Genomic DNA, 13,779 nt, shown 5'->3' with positions numbered 1-13,779 from the left:
CTCACCCTGCTTCTCATACGAGCCCCTCCTTCTTTGCAAAGCTCGTCCGACGGCGGAAATTATGCACTGCGGCCACTAGGTCCCCACAGACGGTGCCAATGTTTGTCTGCTCAGGTTCTCGGGGGTCCTACTATCTGGGTTAATACGCTTGATGGAGCAGAGGTTTAGAGCGGTTAGGACTTTGACGCAAGTTGAAAAAGGTCGACCGTTGAGACTTGCTGGGTTACGAGACGGTGAGGCCACCTGCAAGGACTCCAAAAACTCAAGTCAGTATCCATACAAAAGGCAGCTATTAGGGTTAGGTTAAGTGACGTACCTCTGGGGAGGGATATGTCCCTCCCCTCTTATAGTTCGTACTCGGGTGGGCCCTTTGTGATCAGACCCACCTTCCTGGAAGCTTCTGCAAGCTGTCCAGGCTCTACATGGTGAGGTGGGAAAGGCATGTTCCCTCCCGGTTCGGGTAATGTGACTGTCGGGTTGGCCGCTTGGGCTTGGACCCAAGTCGCTGGCGGGTCGGGCCGGAACACTAATATTGTCCAAAGCAAAATAAACATTGTCTAAAATATATAATCAATCATCTACAAGTTTAGAACATAATCAATCAAACGTAAAATATAATCCAAAACACTAAATTAGAATATCAGAAAATGTCCCTAGCAAAAAAAAAAAGCGCTGGACCCGCTAGGAAGTCCCGTCCCGTCCTGCCAAAACTCGCGGTTTAAGCGGTGCGAGTTAAACGGGTTTTCGAAGTGTGGCGATCTCAGTTTTTCAGCCTGGACCGCCTTTTATGGCGAGTTACTCAGGCCGGCCCGACGAGTTTAGACCCATTTGCCACCCTTACTCTTAGCTGACACAGTTAGATTACATTTATAACTGACTCTATCTATTTAAATTTTAAAATACGATTACAGTCTAAAACATTCATAACAAATATATATTTATAACAAATAAATAAAAGAAAAATAACACTAGCAATACAAAATTCTAATTACTTTTCCTTTTTTTACATGTTACTGTTGTTTTTCTTTTATTTATTAATTTTTTAATTTTTTTACTTAGTAATATGAGACTAGTTTTCCACAACAATAAATTATAATGTTAACCTGTGTTTTTTTGTTACAGAATTATTAATAGAGGGCGAAAGCTAGTGCACTCCAGGTAAAGTAGGAAGTGCAACACTCTTTAAAAATTAACCTACTATCAAAAGTTATCAGGTAAATTAAATTTATTTATTATTGTTATTATTTTTTTGTCATGGGCTGAACAAACAAATCGGCACTAACAAAAATATTAATTCCCTCATTTAACACACGGAGGACCTTTACACCACAAAAATACTTAGGAAAATTCGATTGAATTCTTCCATTACTCTGTTATTGTCGATGTGATGTCTTCAAGTAATTTCACTGTTTTATTTGTTGGCAGGTGCTTCCATTATCGTTCTGACGAGTTACAGATTTTAACGCTCTTGAACCCACCACATTCCACCTCTACCATAAATGATCTTCAAAGTCCGAAAAATTGCTGCCATAGAAAAGAAAGACGCATGTTTGTTGCTATTGCTGGTTGGCTAACTCCAAACGCAAAATCGATTCTGTAGAAGAACCTCGGTCTCCATGAAGGCGCCATGATTCTCAGATGACGACATAGTCAAAGCACAATACAACAAGTTCATTATCTTTTATTTCAAATTATCCTCAAATTGTACTAATAAAATGAAAAATTAAAATACAATTATATTTAAACAATTATTTATATTATTTTTTTATTAATTTATTCAAAAAATAATTAAATTTTAAAGTTAATTGGTATAAAATATTACAGATATAAAGTTAAGAAAAATTTTTATTTGTATAAGAATGAGCCTAATAAATAATTATTCTATTTAATATATAATTAAGAATATTTTTTTCTTTATCAATGAGTTATAGTTCAAATGACATAGTTTTCATCTAAGAGTTGGTAAAAAAAATACTTCTTTCTTTTATTAACTTTTTTTAAACATTAATTATTTATTTTACATGCAATATAGAAATAAATGAATATAATATTTATTGAGTAGACGCAGTTACTTAAAATTTTTTTATTATCATAGTGTTTGAACCAAATAAAAGAAAATATTATTTTAAGAAAAACTAATAATATATTTTTAATAATATTCTTAATACAAAATAATAAATTTTAAATATTTTTTTAAATAATATATATTAACTAAAATAATATAATTATCCAAAATAATATATTATAAATATAATAAAATAACATATTTCAATAAAAAAATTGTTAATAAAAAATTATATAAATATTTTTTATATAAATTTTTGTTTCTCACAAAATAAAATTATTATATGTTTGTTTGTTTTTTATACTGTATATATGTTCTTTTTAATTAAATTTATATAATACAAAATTTTTTATCATTTTATTCATATTTAATGTTTTAATTTTGTTTCACACAAAATAATATATATATATATATATATATATATATATATATATATATATATATATATATATATATATATATATATAACACAAAATTTTTTATCATTGTGTTTATATTTAATATTATAGTTTTATTTCACACAAAACAAAATTTATTTAAATTTTAATATTATATACATAATATATATTTAATATTATTTTTTTAAGATTCTAATATATCTTTTTTTTTTCTGAATTTAGTACATGAATTTTCAACTTATTTTTTATGTATTATTTATTTTAATTCTAAAGTCCAAGAACTTTTTTTTTGTACAGACATGTTGTTTTTAATATTTATATACTATTTTTTATTTTGAACTTCAGCCCAATATCTGATATTTACAAAAAAAATTTAAAATTTGTAAAAAAATGATTAACCTGATTAACAGGTTACCTTTTTAAATCTAGACCATTCAAATAAAATATAATAAATAAAGAGTTCAGATTTAATAAATTCACAAGGTGTACAGCACTCCATACTTATCAAGGAGCGTTTAAGAATGAGCCTTAATAGAGTTAACGATAAAATATACGTTGTAATAATTTTAAAACGTGAAGAAATTAAATATAAAGTTTAGAATATTAGAATTAACATTAAAACTTGACCTAAATATTAGTAAGATAAATGATACTTTACTCTATTTTAACACGTTACCATCTCTACCTCTTTTTTCGTTGTGGTCACCATGATCTCCACAAAGATTGTTTCTTTGGCAGTTCTATTATCATGTTATCACATTATCGAGCTAAAAACCCCGAAAACCAAACTTCTACAAAATTTGTGTTCTTCTACTAAATCTCTAATTTGGATGAAGAGTAGTGTGCGGATATTGATCGCTGTCTGGTTTTGTCTTGAAATTCTGAACATGATGGGTGTGTCCAAGTTAATTAAGCATAAGTGGAATGGCTGATTCAATTTGAATGAAAAAAGCAAAGTACCACTGAAATGGAAACTAAAATAAATAAAATGGGGTAACAAGTTCATATATCAATTGTCTTTTGATTAAGAGCTACATATCTCCATGTCTCTTTCTCCACAAAATCTGCATCAAGAAACCTTGAAATAAAAGCCCACAATCTGTAAACATCTTCAAAGTTTGTCAAGAAACCAAGTGTAGAAGTCACCACGAATATCCCAGGCCCAAGCCCAAGCCCATGACTATCTCTCTTCTTGTACAGGCCCGGCCTATAATCATCAGAAGTGCTAGATTCCAAGGCTCGTTGCTCCTCCTCTTGATTCTTGTCTAACTTCATATTACGTAAAAATGCAGAACCCAATGAGATATTGTTTCTATCAGCTAGTTTCTGCACTAGTTTAGGATCAATCTTTTCCCCTTTCCAATCAAATATGTTGAATGCCACTGCCGGCCCACGGTGTGAACTTACGTTTGGGCCGTAGATCCTAACCATTGAAATCCCATTTTCAGGATTAGGGTGTTGTAGACTCAACAATGCATTAACCAACCAATTGATAAGGCACCTAATAAAATTAGCAAAAGAGAAAAAAAAAAAAAAACTTGTTAACGTTGTATAAGTAAAACCTCCCCCCCCCCCTCAAAATAGAAATAGAAGAATTAAATACCATGCTAATGAGCCTTAACTCACATATCTCCCATTTTTTCATTTCAAAAGTCTAGGATTCAAATTTTAGAAAATGCAATTGAAGAAAAGATGTGATAAAATGTGTGTGGATGTGTGGTGTATTTAGAATTAGGAGTTTCTAATTCACTGATAAAAAAAAAAAGAATTAAATAACATAAGATATATCAACAAAAGGAGTTTCTAATTCACCGACCAAAAAAAAAAAAGAATTAAATAACATAAGATATATCAACAAAAAAAAACAATTACCAAGAAACAACACTTTCTATCAATATTAAAAATAGAAGCCAATACTTTATTTTTTATATTGTCAGAATTTAAAGTTTAAAATTCAGTATTTAAGAATTTAGATTTGGTCAATATTAGCAAGAAATGATAAATGTTTTTGGCTATATATAATAAGTAAAATAAGATAAGTTAATGAGTAAATTAGTAGTTTTTTTCTAGTTTTTCACATTATTTCTAAGATAATTTGTAGTTGACCAATAAATTATCGTCTACAAGACAAGATTTAAATTCCTGATGTTTACTTAATACCTAGCTTGAGTAGTAAATTGGTAATTTTAATAGTGCTAAAAAGGTACCTGCCACTCTACCAAAAAAAAGTACCTGGCCCTGCAATTAATCAACATTAGCCCCACCGAGTCTGCATGGTCCAATCCTCTGCATTCAGAACCGAAAGTATCAATCATGTGTCCAAATCTCTTCCCAGAGTTGAATGAGTCTAATTTCGGAACTGAATTTGAATTGGAACACTGGTCTTTTGGTTTTGGTTCATTTTCTTCATCATCAACATCAGCAGCAGCAATGAATGACAAATTTTGTTTCTTAAATGCAGGGACAAGGCTCACAATTCCTAGAGCTGAATCATTGCAAGAATCTTTCAGCGAACAGATGCTAGATTTCTTGACAAACAAGCACCCAAAGCCAGATGGATTCTCACCGAACACTTTATAGAAAGAACAAATCATGAAATCTGGCTTGAACATGGACAACCCTAACGAGCTTGTTTCCTTAGGCCTCATGGAACAAGCATCAAGCAACACGCGCCACCCTTTCTCTTGCGCCATCGACATCCAAACATAGGAATGCGGCGTCCCGGTAACCCTCGAACGGAGAGGGAAAACGAACAGACCCTTATTGTTATTATTACCATTGTTATTCTTTATTATCTTGTTGGCTATGATTTTCTTCTTCAGTTTTCGCCAATTCATTTTCAGACTCGGCCACGAGAATTCAGCCGAGAGCGGGGTCACGGCTTGATTCTTGCATACTTGTATCATCGTTTCCAATGCCTCGCTGCTATGATCATAAACTGTAAGAAGCTCTCCGTTTGGATGAAACTGAAAAGAATTGGCCAAAATTTTGAAAGCAGAGACCTCATTGGCAGTGAAAACTAGCGTGTATTCGGATTCTGATACGTTCATGAATCTCATGATCCTTTCGCTCATTCTCAACTCTAGCTCAGTGTCGTGGCCCCCGTAAAGAATCTGTGAAGGCAAAGTAACTGACTTGTACGATACGTCAAAGAACGATAATGGTTCCGTGGTTGCAAACGTGGACGAAGAAGAAGAAGCAGCAGCAAGTGAAGTTGTGGAGAGTAGTGATCTTTGTTGTTGCGCGTAGGAGAAGAGACCGTTGCCTGTGTAATCGAAGCAAGTATTAGAGAAAGTGAGGTGATGGTACTCTTGGGAACGAATCTCGTCGATTTTGAAAGTGTTGGGAAATTTTGGGAACGCTTTGATGAAGTTGGAGTATGAATCTTGAAGAGTAGGGAGAGTTTCGTGGTTGGTGAAGTATGTGTGAGGGTGAAGAGTGGAATAAATTGATTCTGCGAATTCTTGGTTTGATAAAGCTACGTTGCTGAATCTCGGTTTGGGAGTGTCACTGGATTCGGCAGAGACAAGGGATAATGGAGATGGGAAACAGCCATTGAAGCATGGTTTTGAATTTGATGATGGGTTCATCTTTTTTATTCTTTTGGTTATTTTTCTGAGATTTAAGAGATTTTTTATATTTTTTATAGAAAATTTTGGATTGAAGGTATGTTGGTGTTAATGTGTGGTTCATTTGTCGTAGAGGCTAGTTGTGTGTGACAGTGTGGACTGGGTAGGGCGTCTACCTGTGTACCTGACCAGTTCCATTATCCCAACTCAGATTCAATTAAGGGATTTGTATGTAAGCGCACTTGTTCGTTTTTTTTTCCCTTTCAATTTTAAATAAGAAAACTTCTTATTTACTAATTACAATCCAATTAATTATTCTTTAAATGTATTCTTTAAACAGTCTTTTATTGTACTAATTTAAAAAATAAAACAAACACATTTAAATAGATTTAATATTTTTTAATTTAAAATATAAATTTAAAAGTCAGTTTAAGTAAAACTAAAATTCAACAATTTAATTTTAAACATTTTAAATCTTAACACATCCCAACACAATCTCTACATATCCTAAACACATATTTTACTCTAGTAAAACCTTTCACTCCTGTAAAATCTAGAGTTGCAGCGCCTCACACTTCTCCGTTGTCACGCTCTTCCCATGCGTTGCGCTCCTTCCCCTTGTGTTCCTCTGTCTCCGCGCTCCTCCCTCGCGCCATGCTCCTCCCTTGCCGCGCTCCTCCCCCTATGCTCCTCCATCGTTGCTGAAGCATGAGCATCTTTAGTTATTTTTTATTATTTCTTTGAATAAAATTATTGTTTTCTTTATTTTTATAGAGATTTTTGTACTTTAATTAATATTTCTTCGAGTTGCTTTGAGTTTGGATATATTTAAAAAGTTGTTGAAAGATTTTAGGCAAGAATAATGAAGGAGAAGGACAACTAAAGAAGCCCCTGGGAGAACCAAGGAAGGTGGCATGCAAAAGGAAGCAACCTCCCAGGAAACAAAAAATTGAAGACAAGCCCCAGAGAAGTGCAACACTTTTGAAGAGAATTTGTAAATGCTGTCAAATCTGACATATTCATACTCCAGCAAGCTTAACTTAAGCTATAGAGGTCCAAATAAGACAGTTCTAACGGCGTTAGAAAGCTAACATCCAGATCTTCAAAATGATATGTATATCTTAGTAATGGACATTCAGTTTGGGTCACGAACTACCCTCACTTTTTAGCTCGTAAAAGTAGCACCCAAAACCAGCGTGTTACATGCCCAAAACTGAATTCGCACATCAAGTATGGCGTGCAACACACCTTCGATGGTTTCCAAGCAACCCAAAGTGGCATGCCGCACGCTAGCGCCAAGTGCCACATGCCAACCCCTCTCCTTGCCACTTCCATGCAGTCCATACCATTGGCATGCCACGCCAAATCACACGCCACTTCCCTTCCATATGCTAATAACCATGCACCTCCCAGGGAACACAATGAAGATGGCGTGCCACATGCCAATGTGACTTGCTACACGCCTGTGACATGTACCTCCAGAGCAACACTTGAAAATGGCATGCCACATGCCTGCGATGGGCTCCAAGGTCACACCAATGGCGTGCCACACTAAGAAGCCAACATCCATGGACCTGCATTCCACCTCCAAGTCCTCAAGTGCCACACGCCACTATGGCGTGTTGCACGCCACTCATACACCAACTTCCAATGATCATCCAAGTGCAGCACTACTTCATCCAAGTGTCACACTAATTGTCCAAGTTTCACACCAAAGTCAAGATCAAGTTGCAAGTCTATAATTTCAACAAAGTAATACACCAAGTTTTGAATCTCACATAGAATAATAATATTACTTTTAGTTTAAGATTAATTAGAAAAAGATTTGATTTGATTATATTAGATTCTATTTGATTTTGTTTGAATTTGAAAGATAGCTTTAGGATAAAATATAAAAAGTCTAAGGAATTTATACAATGACTTTATCACGTTTTACACCTTACTTTTCATATCTGTTTTTGTTTTCTCACCATCATGAGCAACTAATCTCCTTTGTTAAGGTTAGGAACTTTGTGCATTTTTTTTATGGATTATTAATCTAAGTAGTTTATTTTATTTAAGTTTATGCTTTGATCTATTTCATGATTGAGTTTTCGTTCTTCATCCCTAAAGATTCGAATCATTGGAAAATATTCTAACTCTATTTTGGATTCTAGTATTACTTTGTGATGGTTATCAGTGGCTAAGAGAATGGGGGTTGAATCTTAGCCCCTATTTACTGAGAACACTTTCTGCCCTTTTAAGAAAGCTTTAGGAGATATTTTTGCTTTTTGTCTCGTCACTGGTCAAGAGACATTTTCCTTTTGTCTCGTGACTGGTGAATAGGTATTTTTCAATTTTGTCTCCTATGCAACAGAAATAATAATGGAGTAGAAGAGAAAGAGAGAATCACACCAAGATATATCCTGGTTCAGCTGCTAAGTGCAATGCAAGCTATGTCCAGTCTCCATCACAATAGTGATGGAATTTCACTAAAATCAAACCTGATTACAAACACTAATTCTTCCCTAGGAACTACCCTTCCTATCCAGGACAAGTCCAAAATCTATCCCCAATCCTGAACTTGACTTGGTCACCTATCAAACTTTCAACTGCTAAGTGCTAACCCAACTTGCAAGGGGATTCCCACAGAATCATGATACACAACACATAGATGTACAAAGGACCTCAAAGACACCTATGGCTTTTTCTTTAATTTTGTACATTCTGCCTTTTTCCTCTCACTGGTTTTTTCTTACAAACTTCACACTGTTTGCCTTTTTCACCATGAGACTCAGACAAACAAAACTAAAGAAAATACAAAATGAAACACATTGAAGGAGAAGAACTTCTGTTAGCTTGGGCAGCTATGAGAACTCTGTGCTTACTCTCCTTGTTCCAACCCTTGACCATTCACCCTTATTATAGAAGGGGAAGCTTCCAAGGTTGAAACGGTTCAACCGAACCAACTTCTTCTTCTTCAATCCAAAAGACCAGTTCGAACAGAGAAAGGAGAGAGGGAAAACCAAAAGCAAATCAACATGCAATTATCTCTTTCTCATCCCTTCTCAACAAGCTTCATCAATCTGAGCCTTCCATCTTGACTTGGTCCCCAAGAAGAATTTCTAACCCTGGATGAACTCTTGATCCTTGACAGCTCCATCTATTCTATTTTTGCTTCCTCATTCACGTAGCTACAGTAGCTACCTTCTGTGATGGATGAACAAAAATTAGAAACGAGCCATACCACAGGGATCTTCTTCTCTGACCGAATTAGATTGCTACCATTTTTAGGCACGGAGATTTTGAGGCTTTTTCACCACATCTTGCCATTAGTGGTAAAGATCTCAGCCACGCCATACTGTAGATATTCTTTTTGCAAGGGCCATAATCACCTTGGCCGCTTGCTTCTTCCTAGCTTTTCTACTTCTACCTCTGATAACTTCTTTCATCTTCTTTCCCTGATGGAAATGACACACGAAAACAAGAGAGAGAAGAGAGAGAAAAGAAAACTTTGGAAGTAAAGAAAGAAATTAAAATGAGTTAACTTCCAACTTTCCAATCCCCTATGCATAGTAACGTGTGATCTCTTTATTGCCATCAAATCAATTTTGAATTTTCTCTTTCCTGTTACTAATGCAATTTAAACCAAGTTAACTTAATTTTGAATTCCATTGAAGAGGGGAGTGGGTATCCGTGGAAAGCATGCACCATTGCTTTCTTTCTTTTTTTTTTAATTTCGGACCCATGAAGATGTTGGGCCACAAAGAAATAGATTTGGACTTCACATTTGTTCCCTGGCCAATCAACATGAGAATAGTTCAGCCACAATGTTTAAAGCATTTGGTACCAAAGGCTGAATATTTTATCAACATTTTGGGCTTCTTGTTGCTTATGCCCAATGATCAAAATTCTGCACACAAAACAGAAATTATTTATCAAATAATTTATCCCAAAATTAAATTAATAATTTCTAATAATAATTTTTAACAATGTTTGATCATCATGATACTTTGAAGTTTTCCAAACTCAACAATCTCCTCCTTGATGACAATCATTATTAAAAATACAATGAAAAATGTTAAGAATTAAGAGAACTCCCTTGAAGATTTTGAATCCTCCATCTTTTCATTTGTCACATAGCTCCCCCTTAATATGTGCACTTTTATCAGAGGGAACATTACCTATAACATGCTTACAATACAGTTCCAAAATAGACTAATATATTCAACATATGGAATATTAATTATGTTGAACAGCTTGATTTTTGAGCAGATGAAAAATGATAATCAAAACTTGATTTGTTATCTTTTAGACAACCTTCTGCTCACTAAAAATATGCCCGAGTACTTTTCAGAGTACATTGAAACTAAGTCTTAACATACTTTCAATCAATGTTAAAAAAAATTTTCTTGCCAAACCATTCAGTCAAAAAAATATCCAGCAACATAAAGTTCATTCAACACATCAGATCAAACACAACTGGCAAGCAATAATCATCAAAGACTATAATCAGAGTATCAAAGCAATAAACATCTGATTAGTAGATTAGACCCTTTTTCTACTTTCCTCCCCCTTTTGTCATCAAGAGGTAAACCTGCAAAATAGTTAGAAAACCAGCATGATGAACACACAAAATATTTGTTTAATAAACAAAATGAAGGAGTTTAAAGTAGCCAAGTACAATCATCTCACAGTTCATAAGACACTAAAACAAAAGAACAATTAAAAGAACAGAGTTCAAAGGTACGATCAGCAAAGAGCACATCAACCATCAGAAAGATTAATATCGGAGCCAAGGGAATCATCTTCTTCATCTGAATCGGCCATGTCCTTTGCAAAGCTTTTGAGTAGCAAATTGATTCTCTCATTACACTTAGTCCAAGCCTTTTCATTTTCATAAGCTTGTTTTCTGGCCTCCTTGGAAGATTTGATCATCAAATTAGTCATACGAGAGAACTCATGCAGCACATCTTTCACAGATTCGGACAGTTTGGAAGATTTAGAGGGATGATATTCACTTTCACTATCAAATGCAATAGAGCTTTTTCCCTTTTTCCCTTTCACGGCTCCAAAAATCCCACCTCCTTTTAAGGTTGAAACCCTGTTTTCTACAGGCTCATTGAGTAAATCAACATTAAAGTATTCAAAAATACAGGTCAGAAAAATACCATAAGGCAGATTCGCCTTCTTATCACTGCGGACACAGTCCCACATGTGCCGCACCATTAGATAAGCAAAAGAAATAGAAGCAGAATTAAGAACAGCAAATAAAACCAAAGTATCACAGACAGTTACTCTTTGATAAGAACTGCTCTGGGGCATCAAAATGTGGTTGATACTGCGATAAAGTAACATTTTCACAGGGCTTAGAGCCTTGTGAGTCAGAATAGTTCCATCAAGAGCAGAAAAATTCTCGCAAACCTGAGAGAGAGCAGTCTGAAGAGTGATCCCAACCTGGGAGTCCCATTTACCTGACATATATACCCTTGGTCCTTCATCTTCATATCCTAAGGCAGCACTAATAGTCTCTTTGTTCAAAGTCAGATGCACCTTTTTTACATAAGAATGTAAGGCTCCATCATGGTACATCATGTTCACATAAAATTTACGAATCAGATTTGGGTAGACCAGCATGCGAATCTTAAACAGAGGAGTCCATTTGAGTTTATCAAAGAGGGTAGAAAAATCAATACCCTTGTCAAACAGATTCTCCAAAAAGATAACATACGAGGCGCACAAATGGCGGTTCACTAAAACTTGAGAATGGAACTCATATGCAGCACAAGATGTGAATCGAGCTGGATCAAAATGTGAATGATTCTTATTAAACTTAATTTTAAAATCAAGTGAGTCCAAGTTTGGTGGCTCTCGAGTGTTGTGGAGGATGAAGCGCTTTGAGCGCTGTGAAGGAGCAGACCGACCAGAGGGATGGGGAGTTGATCGCCGTGGAGGTGAAGGGGTGGAGAGGATTGTGAAGCTTTTTCTTCTTCGACCATAGGCTCTTTCTCTTTTCCAGCCTTCTTGTGAGAAGTGGTATGTTGATGAATCACTTTCTTCTTCATTGATGCAGTTGAGTGTGAAGAAGGGGATGAAGATGAAACAGAGTGTATATGAATATGGGTATGAGTTTGAGGAGTAGAGGTGGTTGGTGGATTTTTGGAAGATGGGGTTCGGTTGCTTCTTCTAGTAGCCAACTTCTTTTTCATGATGAAAAAAAATGAAGGGAGTGAGAAGATGGAGAGATGGCCGAATGGATTGGAGAATGGAGAGAGGTTACAACCGCATTGAATGCTGAGTGGAGAGAGGTTTATTTAAAATAATGAGCATTTAGTGGAGCGGTTATCAATCAAGGAATTTAAAATTAAAAAGTAACTAAAAGATCTTTTCCTTGAATTGTGGGAGAGAATAAAAGGAAGAGATTTTGATTTGACAATAACTCTCCCTATAAAGATATGATGTGATAACCTCCCAAAAAACTTATTTTAATGAAAATATGATGAAAAAATGAAAATGGGCCAAAATCATGGAGAGGGCCAAAAAAGGGTTTGGTTAGTCTCAAGTTCAATGACATTACTGTTCAGTCTTCCCCTGCTTCATGGCTTGCTTATCACATCCTCAAATTTGTCTCCTTTCTTCCTACGAGACAAAAACAAACAGAATCAGTAAAATCACAATTTTTCAAGATAACTCAAATCCAACATTCCCAAACTGTTCCCCAATGAATAGAACCTATCTTCACATAAAGGTTTAGTGAATATGTCAGCTAGTTATTTTTTGGATTTCATAAATTGAATATCAATAGTACCCTTTTGCACATGTTCTCTAATAAAATGATATTTAACTTTGATGTGATTAGTTCTAGAGTGCAGAACAGGATTTTTAGAAATATTTATTGCACTCATATTATCACAAAACAGGGGTATACTATTGATTTTCAATTTATAATCCTCTAATTGAGTTTTTAGCCAAATCAATTGAGAACAACTAGTAGAGGCAGATATATATTTAGCTTCATCCGTGGATAGAGCAACGGTGGCTTCTTTCTTGCTTGACCACATGTTTAGTGAGCTTCCAAGAAAGCAACACATTCCGGATGTGCTTCTTCTATCCACCCGATCTCCCGCATAATCTGCATCACAAAACCCTACTGCACAAAATATTAGATCTAGGATACCATAATCCATAATCACATGTTCCCTTAATGTATCTAATGATTCTTTTGACGGCCGAAAGATGGGATTCTTTTGGGTGAGATTGAATCCTTGAACATATACCCACACTTTGAACAATATCCGGCCTAGAGGATGTAAGATACATGAGTGAGCCTATCATTCCTCTATACCGTGTTTCATTCACATCTTTGCCATTTTCATCCTTCTCAAGTTTAGTATTTGGATGCATAGGTGTTCCCATGGGTTTGAAATTCTCAAGGCCAAATTTCTTGATTAATTCTTTTGCATATTTACCTTGGTGAATAAAAATACCACTAGGAGTTTGTTTAATTTGGAGACCAAGAAAGAAGATTAATTCTCCCATTAAACTCATTTCAAACTCACTAGTCATAAGTTTTCCAAACTCTTCACACAAGGTTTCATTGGCCGAACCAAACACTATATCATTTATATAAACTTGAACAAGTAGAATATCATCATTAGATTCTTTGATAAATAAAGTAGTATCGGTGGTACCCCTTAGAAAGAGATTTTCCAACAAGAAGGCACTAAGCCTTTCATACAAAGCTCTTGGAGCTTGCCTAAGGCCATAA

At 35.0% G+C, this 13,779-nt stretch overlaps 1 protein-coding gene across 1 annotated transcript; it reads right to left on the bottom strand.

Annotated features, from left to right (window-relative positions):
• Positions 1 to 3,426: 3,426 nt before the first annotated feature.
• LOC112803973 (uncharacterized) lies at positions 3,427 to 6,351 on the bottom strand. Its single transcript, XM_025847419.2, has 2 exons — positions 4,696 to 6,351; positions 3,427 to 3,964 (listed from the first exon to the last, which is right to left on the bottom strand). The coding sequence occupies exons 1-2, from the start codon at positions 6,051 to 6,053 to the stop codon at positions 3,466 to 3,468; spliced, it is 1,857 nt and encodes a 618-aa protein (XP_025703204.1). The 5' UTR covers positions 6,054 to 6,351; the 3' UTR covers positions 3,427 to 3,465.
• Positions 6,352 to 13,779: the final 7,428 nt, after the last annotated feature.

The sequence above is a fragment of the Arachis hypogaea genome, chromosome 1 (genome assembly GCF_003086295.3).
Source record: "Arachis hypogaea cultivar Tifrunner chromosome 1, arahy.Tifrunner.gnm2.J5K5, whole genome shotgun sequence".
In the NCBI taxonomy this organism is placed as follows: Eukaryota; Viridiplantae; Streptophyta; class Magnoliopsida; order Fabales; family Fabaceae; genus Arachis; species Arachis hypogaea.
Note: the sequence above shows the minus strand (reverse complement) of the source record. Positions and strands in the feature narration are given on the sequence as shown.

Bases quoted from the DNA above. Each gene is read 5' to 3' on its own strand.
- LOC112803973 (XM_025847419.2), bottom strand. From the start codon at position 6,053: ATGAACCCATCATCAAATTCAAAACCATGCTTCAATGGCTGTTTCCCA. The intron at 3,965-4,695 runs GTACTTTTTTTT...TAATTTTATTAG, and splicing joins TTGATTAATTGCAGGGCCAG to GTGCCTTATCAATTGGTTGG.